The following is a 26992-nucleotide window of genomic DNA, read 5'->3' as shown; positions in this document are numbered from 1 at the left end:
TGTGTAAGTCCAACTGATGATAGTATTACTCATGTATGATTGCCTATGAAAGTATTACATGGGCAATAAGTTTCATACATAAATATGAAATACAAAATCTTATCTTAATAAGTGACCATCTGTTAATATATAACTAGGTGAATATAAAAATCAACCCGGAATACTGTAGATCCAAAAGCTGAGGAATTCAATCTTCCAGTTTAATTTCTACATCTCAAATCCTGTAAATTGTAGATTATTTACACTGGTTATAACAAAGTATTCTTAAAATACTGTATTGACATTAGCAGTCCCTTGAGATGCAGAGAACAGGTACTGAAAAAGGAACTCCCTTCTTAAGTGATGTGATGTGTGTGTGTCTGTGTGTGTGTATGTGTGTGTGTGTGTGTGTGTGTGTGTGAATCCCACATTGGGGAATGGCTGGGGGAGTGTAGGAGTGGGAACTTGTATGATTTAGAAAATGGCATTTATACATGTACTATCTCGTCTTACCAATGCCAATTTAGTATCAAGAAATATATAAAAAGATATATATGTAGGAATTATATGAAAATTAGTACCTAATAAATTGAGAAACAGGCATATATTTAATTTTCTATTTTAAGTAAGTTTTTATTAATTAAATTGTCAGTTCATTTGCTTCAACCTTCACTACTTTCTTTATTCTTTGGAATAAAACTTTTTCCATTTATACAACTCTATTTTCTCAATTCAGTAGAGGTTGAAATGAGGGTTAGAAGATCACCCAGAAAATACTGGCAAGATGTATTTCCATTGCACAAGCTTTGTCCTTGTGTAGTAAATTCATCATATCAAGTGCTAGTAAAAATAAATCTCAATTAGTTTGTACTTGGAAATTTTTATTAGAGGATTTTTTTTCCATTGCAGGATTTAATTTATAGTAAGTAGTCACTGGTTCATATTAAGAATGGTAAAAGACATTTATTTCCATACAAAAGGCTGAGACAGGATACTAAGAACTGCCAAAACATCTCTAGGAAAAACTAAATTAAGAATTTAATCAGATCTACCAAGGAACAAGAAATTTTCTTTCTCGAAAGACAGCATGACTAGGATATGGTAGCCATACTCCGGCCTTTTCCTTTTAAATTTGGCTCTCAGATTTGTGAGAAACTGTACTAAAAATTAATTTCACCCCTCATCTCAGTTTGAATCTTTAACTTTATGCTAACAGAACAAAAATGAACTGGAGGAAAATAAGTAACTTAGGCAACTGAATTTAAGTCATTTTTGAGACCTGGTGGGTCTCATTCAGAGCTAACACACGCTCACACCAATGCGAGTGTAATTCAAAAATGGCAAAGAGCCTCTTTTCATGGCAATCTTTTTAAAATAGGTTTCCAATAAAATACCACTTAGACCACAGAGAATGCCACACTCATTTACTAACATTAAAGTATGGATACTCCTGAATCTGGCTTAGGAACAGAGACACTTGCAGGGTTTTACACCTAACACTCTCACCCCTTCAAGGAAGATGTGTACTAAACAGCTCATAATAGAAACCCAACACTTCTGTGCCTAAAGGGCTGACCCGCTCAAGTGGTCAGCCCTTCATTTTACCAGGCAGGACACTTAGAGCATACAGTTCATGCAGTGCCTTTCAAAAAATAGATGCTTAGCAAATTTTTAAAAGATGACTAAGCCACCATAGAGAGCTACATGCAGAGAGGGAATAAAGCCCCATTTCTTCTGATTCTGCAGTCTCAGAACAGGCTGAGTTATTTCTAATTACCAGGTCAGACTGAACTAAAATGAGGACTAACTACAGATCCACCGTTTGCAACCACTGATAGCCTGAAATCACTTCTGTTTCTCAAGTAAATACAGTGAGTGAAAGATTTTTGAAACACTTTTCAAGGGCAAAAATGTAGAGGAGATAATTATGACAAATGGAAATGGGGGAAAAACACAATGGCTTCAAGAAAGATTTTGGAATTCAATTTAGAGAACAAATGCGAATATTTGTGAAAGAAAGTACAGAAGAGGAACTGCATTTGATTTTCAAAAACTGAGTTGGTGATTCTCTTTTCTGGGACACAGTGAAACAAAAACAACTGTATTTCTAGTGAAATGGTTGGGTTCAGTGGTAACTCCGTGTATGCTCTTGGATGTTTTTATCGTTTTCAGTAATTGAATAGTACTTTCTAAAACATGAAATTAAAAGAAAAAGAAACCTATGTATACTTAGTTATAGAAGCATATTATGTAAACCTTACAGGGGGCACAGGCACCTGACGTGAAAACACACACACACACACACACACTCACTCAACTTACACAATGTCTTATGAAGCAAACCAAGGGTAAACAAGTCTCAGAACACTGAAGATAATTAAACATAAAATCAACTGGGTTATTTAGCACTTGCTAAGTTGCTCTGGAACCTAAAGCGATAATCCTACTTAAAATATGAAATTACTATTTCCCATCGTCCCTAGACCAGCAGAGATAAATAAGCTATTGCTGTTTTTCCAACAGATTTTTAAGACCCATTACAAAAATAAATCAGTGTGTTCTCTAAGAGTTCTAAAAACAATTTGCTAATTTTTTGTATGATTAAAAAAAGAGAGATAGGTGTCCATATTTACTAAAATCTTGCCTTTAGTTACATTCAAAAACAAATACAGTTCAGTTCTGCCTCCTGGAAATCATCAGGCTATTCTCATATACTCTTTTGACTATTAAAAATTTCGTTTGGAACACAATGCATTGGCAGTGCAAAATAAAAAAGATCTGTAAAAAATAAACTGATTGAATTAAACATCAAAACAAATTCTTTGCCAGGTTATCTGCAGGCACAGGACTCCACTGTCATGTTAGGGTAGACTTTGAGCACTACATTCTTATTTTCATCGAAGAATAAGATGCTGAGTGAGGACATCTTCTCTGGCACACAGCAAGGCTCTGGAATCCCAGGAATGACCCCCACTGCTCTCACTATGCTCTGGATGGTTGCATGGTTTGATGGCTTCAAAGACTAGAAAAAAAAAACAGGAGAAGAACACACATATTAGGTAGAAGTGTATTTGTACTCCCCACTCCTTATCACATAAAGTGCTTATATCATGAATTTCTCCGGACAACTTAGCAACACTCTGGCATCACAGCAACTGCACTTTCAGCCCAACTTCCCATAGCACCCTCCACAAAATGCTATGTCTCTGGCTTTTATGCATCATACCTCTAACTCTACAGCAAAGCCACTGTTTCTTATAAAGACTCAAAAAACTTAAAGGACCTGTGTGAAGGCAAACAGGTAGTAAGTGGTAGTGAGAATTTGAACCCAGTTCTCTCAGCTGAAATCATTTAATTACAAACAATTTAATCTCCAATCATGGAATAGGAATGTTTTCAGTGACAGGATTGCAACAATAAAATACTTTGTTCTGACCTAATAATGATCATAAGGAACCCTAACAAGTGCCCTATTTGTTATAAGAGATATATTATTGTCATATAGTGGTATTTATGGATTGTCGTTAAAATAAAACTAATCAGGGCGAGGGATATTTATTTATTTAACAGTTGTCAAAAGGATGAGTAGAATAGTGACTATTCCACTAATGTTAATTATTCAACACTCAGAAACACGAATTGGCGTTAAAAAGATCGCACCACTGAACACTAGGGGTCACTGTTGCTCCACAGGTTTAGACAAGCTTGGTACTGTGTTTTAAGGGTAAACTATGTCCTCTGGGAATAAACTCAGGAGTCTAAGGGCCATGGATGTCAGAAGTTTCACCAAAGAAGCCTGGGTTAAATCTCTTCTCTGAGAAAATTCCAAATGGGACCATTAACATCCATATGAAACACATGGTTTTATTTAGAATGCCCTATACTTCTCTGCTGTACCCAAAAGCACTGGAGGATTTACAAACCCAGAATATTAGGAATTACCAATATGGTCAGAAGAACTCCAGAAGAGGTGCCACATTTTTCAACATCAGTTCTTTCCAATGTCTCTTAGCTGAGTGAAACTAGTGTATTTTTGTTTTAAAACACATTCAGAAACAGGCATTTGAGGGCTACAGGTATAGCTCATAGAACACTTGCCTACCATGTATGAGGCCCTGGGCTTGATCCTGCATGGGAAAAACCAAAACAAACAAAAGCCCCCCTCCCAAACAAAATACCTCAAACAGAAATTTGTAACTTGCCAGAGATCAAATCAGGATAAGATTTAATCCAAAATTCTTGCTGTAGAATTGCAGATTTTGAGCTAAATTCCTTGAAGCACCTCAATGAATTGGGATTTTAATTTCAAACTCCTAAAGCTCCAGCATCAGAAACTACGATAAAAGGATAAGTACATACAAGCCAAAGGAAAGAAAACAGGGAAAGGCTGGCATATTGTGAAAACACACAGACAAAAAAGTTCTTGGGAGAGAAAGAGAAAACCTGACCTGTGCTATCCTGTCTTTCAATTTCAATGAAAAAAAATTATCTATAAATTACGCTTCAACTTTATTGCAAATAGACACAAATAAAAAATTTAGTCTTAATGATTGGCAACTTATTTTACTTCTTCCTAGAAATTTTATGTATTATGTATAGTTAACTTTCAATTAATTAGCTTTAATCTAGGCTGCTCTACTTTGCATACTGTGTGTCTTGTATCTCAATATTTGTGTATTTTACAAAAACTGCAATCTCCATTGCCCCGTAGATATCAATAACCATTGCTTGTTATTTCACCAGTATTGGTAATTTCTCAAAAAACAAAAGCCCAAAACGTCTTTGCAGCCATCCATTGTTTTCTATTGATTAAAAAGTTATTCTGAACTCTCAACTGTCCAAAGAGCTTGTCAAACCCCCCTAAAAAAGTTTTTTAAACCAGCATTTTCTGGCGTTATTTTGTTATTGTTAATGTTTACTGGCTCCTAATATTTAAATTTTGTGCAAAGTAGATGCAGATATGTAGATATGTGCAATAAACAGCAATAAACACCTCAGCAATAAACACAGCTGTACTTTGCTGTTCCTCAGTGCCTAGAACAGTGCAGACTCTGGAGAAACATTGGGAGAGGGATGAAATACTTCCAAGAAGCAGTGTGTCCTCCCTTTTACCTATTTCTGTGGAAATAATTTGCATCAACAGGAATAAAATGTCTGCACAAACGACCTGGCGTAGATATGGAAAATATTCATGGGTGTTTCCTAGGAAAATTCCTGTCCTTAGCTCCAACTCAGAAATGATGGACTCAGAAACAGCAAGAGTAGTGGGCCCAGCAGAACGCAGGAACAAGCCAAGGCTTCGGGGCTGGTATTTCTTATCAGGAGCCTCTCAGATTGCTAGGGAGGGTCCCCTTTCTCCTCACTGTGCAATCCTCCGATCGAGCTGAAATTACCAGGAATAATTATGTCATGCACAGATGATCCAAGCTGTAATCTGCTGGTGCGAAGCATATTGCCAGTGCATGATTTTTATTTGTTTCTGAATTCAGATCACGTTTCCCATGACTCTCTTTACTGAGTTTAAGAAATATAACTATCACAAACACAAATCGGTGCTCTTTCCCTCACCAATCTCTCTTAATACATAGAGTGAAACATGCCTTCAACATGAACTCAGGTAACTTTTTGCTTAAGGTAACTGAGTACATTGAGATGTAGTGCTTTTAGTGTTCATCTTAATGTTGCAAGATTAGAACTGGAAAATTCAGGAAATTCATTCAGGGTGTACCATTTTGAACTCCTTAAATGTGTATTTCTTTATATAGGATGCTTGGCTCAAAGTATTTCAATTATTTGCTGCCTTATTCCATTGTCTTTGCAAGTCTTAGCTTATGCACAATTCCTCGCAAAAATAACTTTATTTCTCTAATCCTTCTTGGTTTCTTGGATCTCTATCAGCAACAATAGCTCAATCATTTTCATTTGAAATTTCTGTTTTCCATCTCTGCTAAGGTGGTGAGGGAGGCAAAGGCATAGAACTTGGCTTTAGCTTTAGGGGTATTTTTTCATCTCGTGGCAGAATTCCAAGAGTCTCTCTCTGGGAGAACAGATTGGCTATAAAGCCTAAAAATCAGACAAATCCAAACTGCCGTGTCTGTGAATGAAATCTACAGTGGACAGGCCTGCACCTGCCAAGCTGTGTGTGATGTCCTCTTGTTGAATTTGATTACAAATGCATTAGCAGGGGAGAGGATGTCATCAGCTGAAAGCCTTCATTCCTGACCCTGGCCATGAGGTTTTGCTCCACACTCTTCCAGTCCAGCCCACATGGGTGTGATGGCCCAGAAAGTATCTAATTGGAATCAGTGAAAGGGCAAAGCCTGGAATTTGGGAAAGGCAGAACACAGCTGTTCTGAATTACAGAGCAGGTTGTCTACTTTTGCAGACGAACAGCCCCACCATATAGAGCAGGCTTTCATTCAGGGGGCCAAAAAGAGGAGGCCAACAGAAGAGTCTGGCCTGGGAGAGCTTTCCTGCGGGGTGAAATGTATATCTAAAGTCGGAAAGCTCTTTGGTGTTTCAGTTATTCCACGTGTACTACTGCTCTGGTCAGAGACATTCATTTTCCTGATGGTCAGACTATAATTTTATTTAAACAGTTCTCTCTGGTTGCCATATTGGAGACTGTGCTGAAAGCAGAGATGCTCAGTAATTGCCCTTTCCTTTTCTTCATGTTTCCCATCCTTTTGGTTACTGGACCGCTTGAGGGACACAAAGCCGGGAAGGCTTAAAGGGAACCCCTAGAAAGCTTTAATATTGGAGCAGATCCATACAAGGTGATGAGAGGCTGAGAAGTCTTTGTAACAGCCAAACTTCCACTCTCAGCTTGGAAAAAGGAAATCTCAAGCCCAAAGAGAAAGCTCCACACTTATTCCTGTTATGTCTCCCTGGAGCTCTGATGCCATTCCAATTTTGGACAAATATTATGATGAATCTAGTTGTGGCAATGGATTCACTCCTGAGTCTTATTACTTTCCAAAGGAACCACACTGGAGCTGCTCATGGGCTGCTGCACTCACAGGGAAAATTCTACTTTCAACTTTGTGATGCTGGAAAATCCATGTTTACAGAAACATTTACAAAACTTTTCTGGTCTTACCACTTTTCTTTCTTTCTTTTTTGCCCCCATATGCTACATAGTCTTTCTTCAGCCCTCTACATTTAAGTTTTTATTTTTTTCAGTCTCCACAATGGCCACGAATAATATCAATAGTGAATATTTATTGAATATGTGCTTACTACATGCAAGGTGCTCTACTACCTCAATTTCCCACTCTTCTATTATGTAGGTACTTTTATTTTTATTGTTTACTATTTTACCCATCTCAAAAATGACAAAACTAACATATCAAGAGTTTGAGTAACTTATCCAAGGAACCACAGCTGGTAAGTGTGGAACCAAGATTTAAACGAAAAGAATTTGACTGTCAGTGTTGCTACTCCTGGTACAATTTGTCAATCAGCAGCACCAATATCACTTGTTAGATATGCAGAACATTAGGTTCTACTCCCATTTCTGCTCGATCTGAACCTACATATCAACAAGATCCCAGTTAGCAGATAAATTAAGGTTTAAAAAGCCCTGCTGTGATGAAGCATGTCTATTTAATTATTCTACAGTAACAACATACTTCTTTCCTTAAATTTAACTCTACTAGTCTTAATTTATCCCTTATCAGTTTACTTCAATTGATTGATTGTAGTGCTAGGGATTAGATCCAGAACCTTCACACTGAGTTACATCACCAGGCCTTTTAACTTTTTTTTTTTTTTTTTTTAATTTTGAGACAAGGTTTTGTTAAATCACCAAATTGCCCAGGCAGGACTCAAACTTGCAGTCCTTCTGCCTCAGAGCTTGCACAGCACTAGAATTAGAGGTGTGAGCCACTGCACCAGGCTAAATTTTAAATTGTCATTCTTTATATCACTGAGAAGCATGGTGATGCTCTTCAACAGCTTCACCATCTGGTTTGTGAAAAGTAAGAGCAGGCAAGAACCAAGAGAAGAGGGACAACTTGAGAGAAATTGTGGAAGGGTGGAAATTGAGCTAGTTCTTTTGAGTTTGGAGATAAGAAGCAAAACAACTGAGTGTCTCCATATTAGTATGGCTGGCTCTCTGGGGCCCAAAAGTTGAAATCAGGAGGGAAGAGAAAAACTTTTACCTCAGGCTACCCAGAAGAGATGACAATTTATGAGAATATGAGAGACTTCTGAAAAACCCAAAGCCCACCTAAAATCAGTCATCCTGGACTTAAAAATAGATTTTAAATGTCTCATTCTTAGTTCTCAATGCTACCAGGCAAGACACACTATAATATAAAGATGCCCCTCTACTTGCTACATTTGTCATCTCTTTTGTGTGTATTTTTAAACTCATTCCTCTTGAAAACATTTTGTTTGATCAATGAAATGTCCTTTATGAATCTTCAGAGGAGAGGAGGCTGTTTATATGACTGTACATACATTACTTTGTGTTTACAAGGCATGAAATCATCAAAAATCCTCAGGAAAGATAAGGTCTTAGAAAATGCAGAACGCTCATCTTTCTGAGGCATCCTAGTGAGGAAAAAGGGATTTCAAAGAAGTTTGTGGCTTGGAAGCTGACCCAGCCTTGAGCAGTCCACTGAATGATCACAGATAGGACCAGCACACAACAATGCTTCCACAAAGCCCCATAAGCAGAAAATGGTCACTATCTAAAGCAAACAATCTTTTTTCCCCATTATAAAACAGTAACAAAATTAACTCAAGTTTTGCAAAGCAAAGATCTACTCTTCCTCTGAATTCTGTTCCTTCAGTTAATTTTCACTGTAGGACAGAGAGTCCAACTGTTTCAAGTGAGATGAGAAATACAGCAATAAGCTGAACTGGAGGCTGCAGGACACCCCTACATTTTACTCTAGATTGAGCACACTACTTATAGCCTAAGTTCAAAGAGAACTGTCACTTGAACTTGCTGTGCAACATGGAATCAGGGGCTGGAGAGACTTCTGAAAATGTATTTGTCAGGAGACAGGGTACTGATGTAAAAGACGGTCCCCACTGATTATGGAACAGACAGGTAGTTTCTGACAGGCTACAATGGGCCTTGGAAGAAGTTGAGAGTCATGATATATTCCATTTTGCTTTCTTTATTGATATTTAGCAGGGAAGCAAATGAAAAAAGCATCTGGTGGATTTCATGAGGTCAGTTTACCTAGCCAAACTCTGATCCTGAGCTCTATGGGGACAAGAAGCTACTTATCAAAAATGTTCTGTTATCAGGGCATCAGCCGATTAGCCCTTCCCTGCCTCACAGCATCCACTCCTCAAACCCCACCTGTTGTTTGCTTTCTGAGGACAGGTGGAGATTTACGCATGCCCACATCACTCAATATGCACTATGTTTGCAAGCAACACAAAATGTGTATTTTATGTATACTTTTCTTCCATATCCTTCATACCAACACTGACCTCATAATACTTTAACAACCATGAAAGAAAATCAAATATAACCATATTACCTATTATACTTTAGAACACAGCACATAAGGGACAAGGTGGATTTTGTAAATGAAAATGCGTGCATGCATGCACACATGCACACATGTGCACGTGCACATGTGCACGCGTGCACACACACACATGCATTCATATTAGGCTGCCTTTCTGTCCTATGGAGATAGGAAGTAAGTACAGGGCAAAGAACAATGGCTACCTTTGGCATGGGGAACTGGCACGCTCCGGAGCAATAATAAGCATCAAAAGACTTGGGGGAGATAATCCATTCACTCCAACCAATATCTGCAAAATCTACTTTAAGGTATCTCCTGGCACAGTTCCGAGGTTCAATCCACTGCTTTCTTCTTGCCTTCTTCAGGGTCTGCTCATCAAATTGGAGAGTCTGGCTCTTTTGGTGAGGTCCTTTCCTCTGTTTCTTTTTGTTCTTGCTCTTTTCAGTGGGCTGTGTCTGCAGGCTCTTGTAAGGCTTTCTCTCCTCCCATACCCCATCCTCCTTGTACTGGTACTCTGCCCCAGGGAGCTCATTGTTTTGCAGAGGCAACAAGACCCCTGTAGAGCGCTTCTTCCTCCGTTCGATGGACAGGGCAGCTCTGATGTGGCTGTCCAGTTTGGGCACAGCTCCAGTGGGGAAATTCCGGTGTGCCTGGAAGCTTGACACCACACTTTCCGGCTCAGAGATGGCAGCATCATTAGCGTACACCAAGATATAAGGCTCCAGAAAAGGTAACATCCTCTTTGGCAACTGGTGTGCTCTGGATGTTATGTTAAATCCTATGAGGAAGTCATCATTTTCCTTGGCTTTCCTCAAAAGCTGAGTGATGTCTTTAGATAGCCAGGATGCCACATCTCCATGAGGTCTGGCTACATCTACTGACAGATGACCTAGCAGTTGACTTTGGTTTGGGGTGGAATTGAGGATCCATGCAGAAAGATCAAGCTGAATGTGCTTCCCCTGCACATGATGAGCGCATCCTTGGGACACTGGACAACTCAGGCTGATGTTCACTAGCTCTCCAATATTGAAATACAGTGTGGCAGACAAAATGTTTTCAGACTTGGTTAGAGAAGTCATATTAAAAATATGCAGTCCCTTGCCTTCAAGGGTTCCTAGGAAGGAAACAAAAAGGAGTAAATGGAAGTAAACAGAACTCCTGCCTCATACATAGTAAAAAAAAAAAACTGGCTCAAAATAAATCAGGGCTCTAAGTATGAGCTAAATCCATAAACACTTTAGAAGAAAATATAGGGATAATATCTCCATGATCTTGGGTTTGCCAATGGATTCTTAGATATGAAAACAAAAGTGCAAGCAATAAAAGAAAAAAGATTTATCAATAAAATAGATAATGTTACCAATTTTTAATTCATCAAAATTAAAAACTGTTGTGTGTCAAAGGACATTAGGCAGAAAGTGAAAAGACAATCTACAGAATGTCAGAAAATATTTGCTAATCATGATCTGATAAATCTAGTATCCAGAATATATGAATAACACACAGAGAAATAACCAATAAAACATGGGCAAAGGATTTGTGTAGACCCAGCTCCAAAGATGCATAAATGATCACAAGGCACATGAAAGGATGCACAGAATCAGTCATGTGGCAATCCAGTTTAAAACCATAGCGCTATACTACTGGATACATCCTAGTAAGGGTATAACAAACAAAGCAAAAACCCAAAACACAAGAAGTTAGTAAGGACGCAGAGAAACTGGAACACTCATGTTGCTGCTGGGAATGTAAAATGGTTCTGCCGCTGTGCAAAAGTTTGATGGTTTCCCAAATAGTTAAGAATAGAATTTTCAAATGGTCAAGCAATTCTATCCTCTTGTATATATATCCCCAAAACTGGAGACAGGCACTCACCAGTATTTCTTAATAGCAGCACTATTCACAATAGCCAAGAGGTGGGAAAAGCTCAAATGACTATCAATGGATGAATAGGGAAGCAAATTGTGGTAAATTTACAAAATAGGCTATTATTGTGGTGAAAATGAATTAATACTAATGCATTTTGCAATGTGAATGTATTTTGAAAACAATATGCTAAATGAAAGAACCCAGATATAAAGGGTCCATATCCTTTGACCGCATTTACATGAACAGTTAAATCCATAGAGACTGATGCAGTTTGGTGGCTCCCAGGTGCCGGGGGCAATGGCTCCCCCTGGCGGAGAAACTCCTTCATGGTTACGGAGTCTTTGGAATGGTGGATTTTTTTTTTTTTTTTTTGGTACTGGGGATCGAACTCAGGTCCTTGAGTTTTCGAGGCAGGCAGCGGCACCACTGAGCTTAAACACCTGGCCCCTGGTGGATGTATTTTTGAACTAGATAGACTTAATAATTGAACTACAACGTGAAGATATTAATTCCTACTGTTTTGTTTACTTAATTTCATATTATATAAATTTTACCTCGTTTTAAAAGTACAAGGTAAAAAAATGATTTAGCTCTTTGTTTTGAGGGTTGTTGGTAAGGGAGGGAGGGAGTGAGTGAGGGAGGGAGGGAGGGAGGGAGAGAGAGAGGAGAGAATAAACAGGACTAATTTTAAAAGCCAAAAAATGACTAATGCAAAATTGAACCATTTTTACTCATTTTTTTTTCATTTACTGGAGCACCATAAATGTATGACATTTAGGACAAAGGAGTAAACTTAAGCGTGGGTAAGAGTGGGGGCAACTGAGAAGTCTGGAGACTACAAAGATCTATTCCTACTAATCTGGCAAATCATTGAAAAAGCTCCTCATCTGAGACATGTAGAATTAGACTCACCTTGATTTAATCCTGGCTTGGCCACTTAGAAATCTGTAATTGAGGGAAATCTGATGCTCTCATTCATAAAATGGAGATTACATCTCCCTCCAATGTCTTCAAAGTCAAGTGAAATATCTGTAAAGCAGTTTGTAAAGGATCTAGTATTTCTTAAATATAAATTGTTATTGTCAAAAAAGTGTGTTGTGCAGCTTGTCTGAGGTTTGACATTGCATGAATCTAAAAGTTAAAGCCAGGCACAATGACACAGCTGCAATCCCAGCACTCTGAGAGAGAGGCTGAGGCAGGAAGACTACAAGGTCAAGGTCAAGCCCAGACCAGGCAACTTTGCAATTTAGTGAGACCCGGTCTCAAAAATTTTAAAAAGGTACAATTCTTGGGTACAATTCTTAGTATCAGAAATCTCTGGGGCCAGGGATTTAGCTCAGTGGTTTCGCCGCTTGCTGTGCAAGTGCAAGGACCCGAGTTCGATCCCTGGTACCAAAAAAAAAAAATCTCTGAGGTTGTTTAATTGTATTTCCAGTTCTTCAAAACCAGAAATGAGAGACAGTAAGAGAGGTACACTGATTAGTAAGGGCACAAGCTGGCTCCTTCTCTTAAGCTGATCTATGGAGTTGCTGGTCAGGCTGAGGTTAGAATGCCATCTAAGATCACTGGTCCTGGGATGGGGCAGCAGAGCCAATGCCCTCTTCCTCCATGCACTTGTTCACAGACATACTTGTTTCCAAAACACACACGCAATGGTGAAATTATGCTCTTGATCAATAACATGTTTCAGTAAAAACAAAACATTTTTATAAAGACGTAGAAACTTAAAATGAGTTCACTTAGTCCCCAAGCACAGGAGAAGTGCAATAGGAAACATATTTTATTCATTTTTAACTCTGTGCAAAGCAAAAGGAGGAAACTGCCATTTGTGCACATTTGTATAAGCCATGACACCAGGATAATATTTTGCAGACCTTTATAACAAAGCCATGGCATCAGGGTTGTTTCAGACTCTGGCCTTAATTCATCCCAGTCACCACAGCATATACTTTTACCCAAACTTCGTGGAGCAGATGGAAGTTTAAAATGGAAAGAAGAAAAGTCACTCTGTTCTATGTATGTGGCGTGGAATGATCGTCACACGGAGAGACTGCCAGGGAATAAATGGACACCGAGAGATAGGGGCACCAGGGTCTCACCTGGTAAACTAATCCTGTCCTTTTCCTCCACATTTTGCTTCAAAATGATTGTCTCTTCCAACAAGCTTCACCAACACCCTGCAACCTGCTATTAGCCTGCACCTCTGTGTCTAATGTTCTACTGTTCTCATAAAAAGTCTCAGAATTGGTCACACTGCAGTTCCCATTGTTCTCATTCTAGTTCTGTGTGTTAGCTGGAAGTTAAAGCCTTGTGACCCAATCCCAGGTCCACTGTGCCTAACAGTGGTCCTCAGACAAATAACCTAAGCCCCAGTGTGCTCCTCTGTAACATGAGCCCAGTAGTACCAGCTGCAAAGCTATTGTGAGAAGTAATGGAATGAATGCAAGTAAAGCTCACACTACACATAGAAGACTCATTGATGTTAGCTAACTAGAACTGGCCTGTCCAGTGTGATGATGATCAGCCAGTGATGTTCAACTCAAGACATACTGAAGTAGAAAACACGTGCTAAAGTTGGTGCAAAAAATTGTACAGTATGATGTTAATACATTTCATATTGAGTATGTGTAGAAATGATTATATATGAATATGCGGGGTTTAATATATTATTAAAATTAATTTCATGTGTTGCTTTTCACATTTTAAATGTGGCTATTAAAATTTTAAAATTATATATGTGGCTCCTATTTGTGGCTTACATGAAATCTCCCTTGGATGGTGGTGGTCTATAATAACCACTAGTATTATAGTCATAGGGTGCAAAAGGAAAACTATAAAAGACATTTTTAATACAGTAAAATATTAGGATTTCCCTCAACATGAATATGCAAAACAAACAGTAATTTGGGCAAAAGATTCTCTTCTTGAAATGCAATGTTCTTTCTTTACAATATATTTTCTATAAAGATAGTCCTGGTGATAACTTTTTCATTTTCCCTCCAGCAAAGGCAGAGACCAAAGCAACAGAAAACATTTTACTTTATCAAATACAAATGAATACTAGGTGCTAGACCCTAGGCTAGGTCACAGGTTACAAATGCTGCTCCTCCTATTCACACTACACTGGAGGAAAGGGATTCAGGAGCAGTGTATGCGTAGTTATGTGATGATGATGATGGTGCAATTAGCTATCAAAGGTGTTAATGACATTGGAGTAGACATTGAAGAAGCAATTAACTTTTCACAGGTAAGGAACAGAGGTACACACAAGGAAGTGACCTTTGATCCAGACTTTAAATACGAAGGGAGAAGAAAATGTTGGGGAGGAGTAGAAGGAACACATTATAGCACTAAGTAATGCTACATATCTGGAAACTTTTGCATAAGGGTTATTGGCAATGTTCTAAATAAAAATTATAAAAACATTTCAAATTAAACCAGTTATTCAAAGTCCTAGTGCACAGCTAAGCTGTTCAGTTTAGAAGGGGAGCAGTCAATTCAGTTAGCTTCTAACCACAAATGTTTTGTCATGCCCAGCACTCGATGTCTTTGGGCTCAGCATTTACACCCAAGCCTGGGAACATCTGAACTCTGCCTGTCTGCTCTAGATCTCTGCTCTCTCCTGTGCTTCTTTTTCTTAAACAATAAGCTTGAAGTCTCCATTCTCTCATAAAGAATTCTGTGATTTCTCCAGCTCATACTGTGTTTTTACCTTCCCTGATCTTATAGAAGTTAATTTCTCCATAACTCCATGCTTTTCTCCCCAAAGCAAACTAACAAATATTTACTGGGCATTAAAATGCACAAAAATGGTATGAAGAGAGCTGCATGAGGGTGAGCAAATGAGTATGGAGCCGTAGTTAAGGATGAGACAAATGCCTCCCTGTGTGTAAGAACATAATGATTCTTGTTCAATCACTTTCATGCCTTTTCATTTTGTAGATTTTATATTAATTTAGTTTTTCAAATGATACTTTTCAAATGGCACTTAATAAACATTTTGCAGTAGGCCCCTCTCTCTTTCCCAGATTTACCTGTGCATGCAGATATCCAAGTCTAAAAATCAGTGAAATGAAAAATACCTTAATTAATGGTCACTTCTTCTATTTTCCTGTAGTCAGATACTTACAGACTTGGAATTATAAAGTCAGAAACCTGAGGCGTAATTTTTGATTTTTAAAAATCTAATATAGTGGACCCTCCAATTCTGACTGGCCTGATATAGGAACAATTTGGGTGACGATTGGAATTTTAGTTTTAACTTACCACCAAAGTCTTGGGATACAACCAGAATGCCAGCCACTTGTGCTTCCAGATACAGATTTAACCCTTAAAGAGCTCTGGAAGGAACATTTCAACATCCTTTCCTGTGTGGGGTTAATTGTGAAATCCTGGGCCAATGTCTCTCTAAGGATACTGAGATCTGCCTGTATACAGGAGAAAGACTTTGAAGGCTGTGTAGAGGAGCCTGAGCCTTCAGCTGATGAACTTGAGTTACAACCAGCCCTCAGGAATGAATTGAGTTCATAAGTCAAGGGTCCACTTTATAAAAATATTTAAAAGTGTGCTTTATCAAATTATAAAATATATATAGCTTATGCATTAAGCTGTGAATAGTCCTTAAGTAGTAGGAAATACTAACTGCATACCACACTAGTCTATCTAGAGCATCATGCCAAAGTTTTGTTCTCATTTTAACTAGTTTGTCAATGCGGAAAAGAGCAATGAGGAAAATAAATAAGATATTGAGGAGTCTTAAAACTCTTTTAAGTTTGAGTCTAATAAATAAGAATATATTCCCTGAAGGAAGAAAAATAAAGGTTTAGCAATGACATGAGAATAATTTTCAAATACTTGAGGGGATGAAGAGAAATCAGCGTTTTTCTTGTCAATGTCAAAGAGGGAATCTAAAGGCAATGCCAGAATGGGGCTGAATCCAGCTCCATATAAGTCATGAATTTCTGTTTGGCTTAACCAGACCTAGCTATGAGCCTGAGAAAATCAGCCATAAGTCAGAGCTAAGGAGAATTTACTCATGATAGAACAGCTTGTGAAAAGTGGAACGACACAGCCTCTCAGATCCCTTGCAAGTTAATGACAATGGGCTTTGTTTCCAGCTCTTCCTGAAATATTGTTGATGAGAAACTGTAACTACCAATAGGTGGAGCTATGTTCTCACTGTTTTCTGGCACTAGAACAAGCCCGATTTTCCTTGCTGATAACACAGCTGCTGCAATGTAGTTAGGGTTGGCCACTGGCATTAAAACTTTAGATTTGGTATTTTCTGAGTCATATGTGGAACCGAAAAGGGGCTTGGGGGTCGGATAACTTTCTGAATGAGCCACACTCTTACACACTTGTTGGGACTCTGCACTGCCTGTTGCTTCTCTCTCTGGAATAATGCCTTTTCCTACCATTTTCCTCCTTGATTTTTCATTTCCTTTTTTTTTTTTTTTTTTTTTGGTACAAAGGTTTGAACCTGGGGCATACATCCCCAGCCTGTTTGAGTTTTTTATTTTGAGATATTCTCACTAAAGTAACTAAGTTGCCCAGGTTGGGCTGCCTCAGCCTCCCAAAGTGCTAGGATCACAGGTGTGTACCAATTTGTTTTTTAAGGCAAAGCGAAGGTACTTCGTTCAGAGACAAGTTTGTCCTGATGATCCAATCCCTTGGTTAGGACTCTGTCTCCATCACTATTTCATTACAGGGTCACTCCTTTTTCAGACCGTAAACACCTGAAGGACAGGGCCCTGTTTTATATTACACGCTCCAGTCGGAAACACACAGCTTGGCCCTTAAGTGGTATTCAATAAATACTTCTTTTACGCATAAACAAGTTAAGTTCAAACTATTCATTACAGAATGCAAAAATGAAGGACCACTGAAGTTAGTTACCAATTGTTTTGGGGGAGGAACCTGGGTCATCTATCACCTATACAAATTTTTAAGGAGTTTGATTGTTAAATACAGGTAGAAGATTTACTTCTGTTTGTATCTGAAAACAAAGCACCTGCATCAGATGAAGCCAAGGACCCAGCTTGGAGAACAGAGCTCTGACTCGGGGATTTGGGGGCAGGCACGTGGGGCATACTGGACTCCTCCAGGAACAGCCCTGGCTGGGTCCAGGTAGGAGCAGGAGGAGCTCACCACTGTGCTGGCCCACATGGAACACTTTTAAAGGGAATTAGGGCATACAATGGAAAAAGCCTTCTATGTAAAGTTTGACTTTAAAGCAAATAGACTAAATGAAATCTTGATGATTAGTTAAATCTCCAGAAAAAAGAGAAAACATTTCAGTAATACAGAAAATATGTTACTGGGAACAGTCTCCACCCCCACCTCTTTCTCCAAACACAGTTCAGCTGCTGGAACTGCCAGGGTGACCAGGACAGAGTCACATCCAGTGCGGTCACTGGCTGGACCCTGGCTGCACAAGACTTAGGACTGCAGTCCTCTAGGCTGCCGTCCACTTGCAGGCGGACAACGATGGCACCGCCACAGAATTTTGTTTTTCTTGCCGAATCCAGATCAAATGACTGAGTTTTATGGGATCTGAAAACAACCATTCTCTATGTCCAAAGTCAAACATGGCCAATGATGATATAATGTATGTTTTTCTAGAATAGCAAAATGTTCATTAATCAGTTTATCTGCACATAGCCTCCGCCCAAGGCATTCCTAGACTGTGAGCTCTCCAAGGGCAGAGGCCCATCCTAGAAATCTTTGTACATCTCGGCTTTGCCCAGTCTGGGACACTTACATCCTGGAAAGGGTTTGTTCAATTTGTTGAATGAACAACTGTGTAAAAATGTTATCAGATTCAAAGGTGTTTCTTACTTAAAACCAAAGTTTAAAAAAAATACCCAAATTTTCAAATAGGTTCAAGTTCCTCAAATTGGCCAGAGCTCTTCTTGTGTTTCCTTCTAGTCTATTCCAAGAGTTGTTAGAACACTTCTATCTGAGGTAGAACAGCATCACTATTTTTTATATAAATGATAATATGCCAAATGAGAAATCCTTCCAAGACAATTTATTTTTGATGGATACTTTGCCTGGGTTATAGCTTTTCTCCTCTCTCTGTCTCTCTTTCTCTCTCCTTCTCTGTTTTTAACTCCAAGCCTTCCATCAAACCCAAGACCTTGTACATCTTCTATCCTGTCTTATCTCTTACACATCAAATCCAACTTGCCTGAAGTGTTTACTGAGTTCAAGTTTTATAGAAAAAAATCCCAGGTCCTCAGAATACAAGGATAAAATGAGACACTCCCTGACCTCCAAGGACTTGCTTCGGAGGCCCCCAGTCACAGCATTCGCTTTGTAGTAGATCTATTAGGGTCACAACTCTGCAGCTATGAAAGAAGAATAAGGAGTCTGGATTAGCTCACCTTGATGCCTACTCCAGGGTAAAAACAGTCCTAGACAGTGATACATCTTCCTAAGCAAAAGAAGCTTACCAGGATGTAATCTATAATCCTTTCCTTCATGGAAAGGACCACTAAAAGCAACAGATGAAACAGGAAGAGGATGCTACTCAATCCTAGATTTTTGGTGATGGGATCATGTAAAATGCTCAGAACTCTAGAGGGATACATGCTTAGAACAATGCTTTTCAGACATGGATCAGAGCCATCCAAGGATCTTGTTAAAACAGAGATTTCTGAGTTCCACTCACAAAGTTTGAAACAAAATATCTAATATGGGCTGGAGAATTTCTAACAATTTGTAGGTGATGCTGATGCTGCTAACCCAGGGACCATATTATGAGGCTGACTAACTTCAAGAAATTTCTGTTAAAAAGTACAACCCTGTTCCACTCAGCCACCAGGGCGAAGACAGACACAGTGACTTGTTCATGTAGGAACGGACTATCATAGACTGTTTTGCAAGGTGATCATCACCTCTTTATATTTACGCTGTCACCCAACTATTCTGTGTGTTATGAAAAACACGTATCGTCAACATCTGAGATATGTTTAAGGATCTGTGGGAAGCTAAAGGGAGACAATTTCTCAAAATATTAAGGATGTTAAGAATACCTCACTTATGTAGGTTTTCTAAATTTGTAATGCACTTTCTTCATTGAATTATATTCACTTTCTTAATTGGTTTTTACCATCTTTTTGTGAGACAGACACAGTAGGTATGATTTAACCCATTTAATAGCTGAAGAAACTGAGAACAGTCATATTATATTATTTAACTAACTAGCAGTTCAGCCAAGATTGGATTTGAAATTTCCCAAGCCTTAGCTTTAGGCAATTGAAAAATAAAAACTCTGGTGATCTTGCTTTCTACTTGAAAACTATCTTAACCTATAACTAAGCACACCAATTATATTCAATTCAGTCTTTAAATTAATTCCATGCAATTAAATTAAAAGGTTCTTTGAAGGAAAAATAAATAAGGGCACATTGGACCTCAGCTGCTTTAACTGTAAAATAAGAGGGCTTTTGTAAATAAGGAGGGAAGATGGGTCAAATGGAGGGAAGGGGAATGGGAAAAAAAGAGGTAAGATATATCAGGTACAGGTATAAATTCCCTATGATGAATGTTATCATTATGTATGTCTAAAATGTACCAATAAATCTTTTGCTTCAAAAAAAAACAAACAAAAGAAATTACAGACATTCTCAGAAAAAATAAAGCCTACTATGGGCTTTTGTGGGGAAGGATTAAGAAAACAAAGGTTCAAGCCTGGGAATATGGAAAGAATCTCGGGTCAGATCCAATTATGAACCCTGAAAATCTGTTACATTGCCTTCCCATGCATATGTTACAAGGAAAAGATCTCTATAAATATGAAATAATTTCAAAAAGAATTATTGTTCATATTTTATTAGGTGTACTTTTTTATGGAGGCAAATACATTGCATGTAAATCTTCAAAAATAATTAGAAGCCTGGACAAGACCCTTGAAATTTTAAATCATCAGATGTAATTATTATATAAAGGATTATTTGATGGTATCTTTCTTTGTAAAGTAAGAAGAACCAACTGAATACGGCAATATAATGAGATCATTTTGCCCAAACACTGTTATTTTTAGGGTCCCCAAGTGCAATCAGGGCACTGCACTTACAGAGGTTTTGCTGGCATGGAAAGGTGGATCTTCAAGGAAGGGGCCTCATTAAAGGGCCAATAAACATAGTAAGGCCATTTCACCCTATGACCTACATGCTGATGTTTTAAATAAATGAAGGGAATTCTTTGTTTTAAAAATATCATCCCTAAAAAATCTGTGCTACAAGGCTAGTTTATATACTGCTTACTATGTCAATAGACCAAGATACAACCAACCACGAGTCACATGTGACTAGACTAGTAATTTTACTGATTGCTAAAAATACTCAATATATGAAGAGGCTTTGGTTACACTGTCAACATTTACCATTCTCCAAAGTAGGTATTATCCTGGTATAGTTGAGTCATTTGATTAATCAGCATTTCCATTTAAAATTTCTATTTTCATGGATTTATAATACAATCATAAAAAGTCATTCAACTGAAACAGCATAGGAAAGTCTAGCAAATAGCTGAGACTATTTGCAATGCCAAATTTCTTTCCACTATTGCCATCAAAATAAAATTATCAAGATATAAAGTGATTATGAGAATATGCAAATTTAACAAATGGGAACAACATCAAAATTGGAGGAGAAAAGTTAGGTCTGAAACTTCAGCATAAAAATCCTGCCTAGCCAATAGAAAATATATGCCAAGTTGCTCAATGATTTTCTTAAGGCCTTTTAATAGGTATGATTTTTATTATATCTATGAAATACAAAAAATACTGGGGATTATATATGGGATTTGATAGCTATCTTGAATAAATGTGTCTTTCATGAAATATTCATAGGGATAAGACATTAACAAAGCAGTATAAACTCCACTGCATTTTTCCACAAATACAGCAGCTTTTCTCTTACAGCACGATACTTGCTGTGAAACAAAAGATATTACTCCTATAGATGAAAACAATGGAGGATCATTTAAAATGTGGAAAATAAAGTTTAATGACAGAGATTCTAAAATTATATTCAGAGAATATTAGAATATAAAAGCAAGAAGACGGTGCAATACCAACTGGACTCAAGTACAAATAAGGAATAATAAAAATGAACATGGGATGAGTGGAAATGAGAACTGTCAGTAGTCAATTATGGTAACCACTGCATTTTCCCTTTTTTCTCACTAAATTAGTAAGGTACCAAACTAGTGTTTTCCCAACTAGACATCTTAAAACCACAATTCTCTAAAATGCTCTCTCCAGGTGAAAGTGTGGCCTTTTTAAGGGGACTCATTAATATTTGAAGGTCCTGAAAGTTACCACAGCAAAGAAGGCTTATCAGTTTCCCAAAACTTATTTGACCATGAAACCTAACTTTATTTAACAGCTTTAACATCTTCCAGAGATCTCTTTTTTTGTGAAATTATCACTAGAAAATTAGATCAGGCCACTAGATATAACAGGTTTGAAGATGAGCTCTGTATGTTTGAAAAATTATCCAGCAAACATAGTGCCCATTTCTGCTTCCACTGAAGAAAAAGGACAGACTTGTTTTTTTCAATGCTTCTTCCAAATACAAAAGTCTATAATACAAAAATACATGAAAGGAGATTTGATATTCATGACCTTATTTAATTTTAAGTACCCATTCAGTCAAATGAAATCCCACTGCTGGGGTAAAATATATGTACTGTCTGAATATCTTCATTATGCATATTTTTCACTGTTTGATCATTTGCAACTTTAATTAAAAAAATTTTTTTTTGGTACTGGGGATCGAACTCGAGACCTTGTGCGAGGCAGGTGGAGGAACCACTGAGCTAAATCCCCGCCCCCAAGTTTTTTATTAGTACACATTTGCAGTACATAATGTTTACATTACTTGGGGGGTTGGTACATGTACCTAACATGTATCCATTCCTATTTTCATTCCCCTCTCCCTCCCCTCCTTCCATCTCCGGATCCCCTTCCCACTTCAGAAACATCTATATCCCTACTTCCCACCATTCATCCTCCACTTTCCTCTCTCTCCATATATATATATATATATAGGGTTTCTCATACAAGAAAAATAAGCAATATGTAAGCTTGTGTGTCTGATTTATTTCACTTAACATATGGTCTCAAGGTGCATCTATTTTCCTATAAATATTCAGCTTATCTTTCTTTATGGCAGAGTAGTACTCCATTGTGTATAAATACCACATTTTCTATTTTTGTTGTTGTTGTTTGAGACCGGTCTTGCTCTGTACTTCAGACTGGCTTTGAACTCACTATGTAGCCCAGGCTGGCCTTGAATTTGTTGCAATCCTCTTGCATCAGCCTCTAAAATACCGGGATTACAGGCATGTGCCACCATGCCTGCCTCACATTTTCTATTTCTTAATGTACAAATAAGAGTGCATTATCTGCTTGAATTTATTATCTGCCTAAGGTTCTTTTTCACTGACCTCCATAGTCACTTCATCTCTTTGAGTATGCCTAACTACACTATAAAACTAAATTTGTATTATTTTTATGTAATTAATTCTTTCTCCTTTTCATTTACCATGGATAATCAAGAATTCCTGGTATTATGGATTTTTAAATGTCAGAGATTGTAAAGCTGTCTTGCCTATTACAGTAAAAACTTCATTAAAGGCTATCATGCATTCAAGGCAGTGTGTAATTCAAAGCAGCTGCACATCCAGCTCCTCTTCTCCAGATGTACAATTGTCCTTTAAATAAAAACATCAGAAAATCCAAGTGCTCTTCTTTAGTTTCAACTGCCAGACCTTTCAAGGTACCTATGTTTTAATAAAGTCAGTACAGTCTCACCCATCAAGCCCATCAAAACCATGCTTTCCCACTGGCCCCCATGTTGTTCAAGAACAGTCCCTATTGGAGTGACGATCATACAGCCCCTGAACACACCCTATGTCTCAAAGCCTTATATTTTTGAGTTGCACTTTAGAAACGTCAAAATCATTGGGTTTTGATTTTAATGTTTTTGTTCCTAGTATGAAAAATCTCTCCTTCACTGAAGGAAAATGTTCATTTGTGGGTCTGTATTAACTTAATATCATTCTCTTTTATTCATGAAATATGTGTGCTTTTTAAAAGGGTGACACACACCCACTAAAATGTAATCTTTTTGTAGTCATACAACATAGTGATGGTTTTCTGGTAAGAACATATGTATTTTAATTTCTTTTCTGAAGAAATTAATTGATGATTAAGAAAAATAAGATTAAGTGACTATAAGAATAATGAGAAAGCACTGAACATATAGTATCCACCTTGAAGGATCAAGACAGAAGAAAACCTCCATATGAAACATCCTTTTACCCCACAGTAGCAAAGGACAAACTTAAATCAAGATTAAAATAAAAGCAAATTGGACGTCCTTCTGTCTTCTCTCAAGAAGACGTGTTTTAATCAGGCTGAACTTTGCTGCTGTCAGTAATTCCATCTTTATGTAAATTCTTATGAATCACAAGAAAAGCTTATAAGGGCTCCAAACTTACGGTTTTGGCACACCAGCTGCCTTGAGTTGAGGGAGGAGAAAAGGGGTTAGCAGAAAGTGTATTTAGGATGGATGCCACCCACCATCAAGTAATGGTTTAAGTAGAAAGTAATCAGAGGGAGACCACAGCAGCTAAATTTCAACCAAAGATATTCTAGGTTTAGAACAATAAATAATTTTAATCAGGTATGTTCCAAAGAGCAAATAGGTCTCTATAGAAGGCTATAACTCAGCATGAATAAGTACTCGGGAAGTCTGCTGGGTTAGCAGCCACTCCATATATACAGTATACCATCTGATCTGTCATTCAAATCTGTAACGTTTTTGGTACAGAGAAGTCCCATGCCTTGTGAAACTTAAACAGCTGCAACTGGAAAACATATCTAATGTATTAATGCAGACAGCATCTTTCACCTACACCAGAACATAGGTCACAAAGTGAAGGGGCATTATGGAAATGCCAATATGGATGAAGTAAGAGGGGCACTCACATGAAAACCTTAGCACCTTCCTGGAGTCCTGCCTTATTCCAGCCAGAACTGCCTTATAATAAAGTCTTTTCAGTGTGCTGGTAACTAAACACTGTTGGAAGGGCTCCAACATGAACCACCTCTCCGGGAGTCTCCAATGAGGTAACATGACACTTAAGCTTCCACAAAAACTAATGTCTACATTTGATGAATAAGTCATTAAGACCAGCTCTAGGATGCTAAAGGGATTACTTTTCTTATCAGGGCACACAGCCTTGTGTATATGCTTCAAGCTGCAATTCATCATTTTAAGTGAAGGTCTGGACTCTGTATCAGAGTTTATCATTTGATGATATAAGATGACAGTGAGGCTGATAAGGGACCCAGAAATTATAATGCACAGAAGGGGTTGAGAACACAAAGTATATGGTGCCTGAGTTATTCAAATCCTGATCCTTGGTCCTCAGCCTATAACAAAAAACTCTACAATGTGTGTGAATAAAAGAAACTCTATTTCCATGTCCAATCGTGGTGATTCATAGTCAAAACAAAGCTTTGGTCGTACAAAAATGTACTGTTTATCTCTTGGGTGTCTCAGCTATTCCCTAGGATCACAACCAAGAAGGTGATAATCAAGGCAGGAGTGATCTATCCACCTGCATTACCGCCACCTGCCTTGCCTACCACACCGCTCCTTCCCTGAACTCTGTCCCTCAGAGATGCCCCTAAGTACACAGACATTCACTGGTGTGGCTGGGTGGCTGTCAAAGGCTGAGATGCTGCGCATTAGACAGGGCAGGTTTCCTTTCCTTAGTGCAGACCACCTCCCAAGTCAGGTTCCTGGGTCTAAAAAGAAAGTGGAATCTGGTTCAGCTCAGACTCTAGGTATAGATTTCTGCACTAGAAAGTATAATTCACATTTATTGTAAATGTCATCATGCTTATGAGCTCTAGAGCATATTTACAGTGTCAACCTTGGGCTTTCTTCCCTTGATGGATGTTTTAGTTTTCCTTTTTTCCAGGAGTCCTACATAGCAAAGTTTGGGGAAATTTCTTCTCAGTGATTCTGACACAATTGACAGAGCACTGAAGCACCCTCCGTTCCTGAAGATTCTTGGCTATTTCTCAACAGGCACTGACGACAGGCTTGGAAGTCACATTGCCCTTTATCATGAAGGTTGTGAAAGAAAAGCCCAGTGCATCCTCAAAGCACATAAACAGAGTCAGTGTCCAGGAAACTTTCCCTCAAGCTGTTAGCACAAGGGAGGGAGGCTGTTAGCATTAATTATTCGCTTCACCACTGCGGCTCGGAGAAACCTTGTTAAACCACGAATTTCAGCCTCAGTGATCTGTGTTGAAAAATGGGACGAGCAGATAGATTTTCGTCAGGCAGATCCCTAGAAGTGTTTATGATCCAAGGCTACTCCTCCCAACCCTCAACTCCTCTCCGGGTGGATGATATGATCCCTATTTGCCCAGATCGCTTTTAAATAATCTAAACACCCACCTACCTGGTTTCATTTGGGTGTTTGCCACCGAGGGACTCGCAAGCAGAAAGTGTCAAATATAGCTACGTGGAGGGCGGGGTGCAAGATCTGGAGAAGCGACTACCTACAAGGCGCGCGCGCGGGGACGGGTGGTTAGTTCAAGCGTACTTTTCTTTCTGGGGCCCTGGGGGTAGCATCAAACGGCATCTGCTTCTGGGTGAGCACAGTAAAGCCCAGTCCAAGGGAACTTCCGCGGCCGACTTAGGAATCAGGCGCCTAAGGTCCAGTCGAAGTGCCGAAGACCCGGCAGGGCAGGAGTCCACTGGGCACGGGTGTCGCCCCCTCCCTTCTCCAGCCACCCTGGGGCCTGCTTTGCTTTCTTCTCTTCACTTCTCCCTCTCTCAGGCGACTCTAAAACTGGGCTCGCCCGAATCGCAGCTAGTGAACTGCACTGCGGGGTGTGGCGGGACAGGCGAGGGGACCGGGAAGGTCCTCGGGCAACACCGCGGCTCTGAGGACTGACGAGGAGGACGGGGTGGGGTGGGGGGCTGGGGCGTCCTGGGGGAAAGCGGCCGCACGCGGAGGGACGGGTGTCACCTCGCGAACTCACCTGCTGCTCCCGCCCGGAAGCTGCGGACCGTGTTGCCTTTGCGCGCGTGCTGGGGGCGCCGGGGCCGCGAGCCCCGCTCTCGGGAGCCGGGCGTCCTCGGCGCGGAGACCCCGCCGCCGCCGCGGTACCTGTCATAGAGCCGCAGCATGTGCTCAGACACCTGGTCGTGCGGCGGCAGCTCTGGGCTCGCGCCACCACCTGCCGGGCGCTCTGCGGGTGCGGCTCCGTGGAGCTCTGGGAGGCGCCGCTCCGGGGTTTCGCCCCGCGCCAGGCTCACGCAGAAGCAGCCGAGCCACAGCCCGAGCAGCCCTCGCGCCCCCGCCATGGCGAGCTCCGAGCTCGGGCAGCGCCGGACGCTGAGCGCGAGGGGCCGGCGGCGGAGCCCGGGGTCCCGCTGCACCCCGTGGGAGGGCGGGCGGCGGACGCGCGGCAGGTGGGTTCCTCGGGACGACGCCGAGGGCCGCTGCGGGTCGCGGCGTGCAGGCGCTCCGGCAGCCGCGTCCACGCTCTCCCCACTATATCTGCGGGGCAAACACGGCCGAAGCTGCGCCAGGCGCGGGCTGCAGCCCGG

The 26992-nt window shown here is 39.6% G+C and overlaps 1 protein-coding gene across 1 annotated transcript; it reads right to left on the bottom strand.

Moving 5' to 3' along the window:
* Positions 1 to 340: 340 nt before the first annotated feature.
* On the bottom strand, positions 341 to 26761 carry Bmp3 (bone morphogenetic protein 3). The gene is made up of 3 exons (XM_004847995.4): positions 26422 to 26761; positions 9677 to 10587; positions 341 to 3001 (listed from the first exon to the last, which is right to left on the bottom strand). Exons 1-3 carry the CDS (start codon positions 26744 to 26746, stop codon positions 2810 to 2812), a joined length of 1428 nt encoding a protein of 475 aa, XP_004848052.1. The 5' UTR covers positions 26747 to 26761; the 3' UTR covers positions 341 to 2809.
* Between the last annotated feature and the right edge of the window lie 231 nt (positions 26762 to 26992).

The sequence above is a fragment of the Heterocephalus glaber genome, unplaced genomic scaffold (genome assembly GCF_053883595.1).
Source record: "Heterocephalus glaber isolate CG9 unplaced genomic scaffold, H.glaber_assembly_v1.0 deba00001454, whole genome shotgun sequence".
Classification (NCBI taxonomy): domain Eukaryota; kingdom Metazoa; phylum Chordata; class Mammalia; order Rodentia; family Bathyergidae; genus Heterocephalus; species Heterocephalus glaber.
This window is presented reverse-complemented; position numbering and strand designations above follow the sequence as displayed.

Excerpts from the sequence above, each read along its gene's own strand:
- Bmp3 (XM_004847995.4), bottom strand. The coding sequence starts at position 26,746 with ATGGCGGGGGCGCGAGGGCTGCTCGGGCTGTGGCTCGGCTGCTTCTGC. Across the intron at positions 10,588-26,421 it reads CTTCCGGGCGGGAGCAGCAG|GAACCCTTGAAGGCAAGGGA; the intron begins GTGAGTTCGCGA and ends TTTCCTTCCTAG. Across the intron at positions 3,002-9,676 it reads GCCAGTTCCCCATGCCAAAG|TCTTTGAAGCCATCAAACCA; the intron begins GTAGCCATTGTT and ends TTTTTTTTCTAG.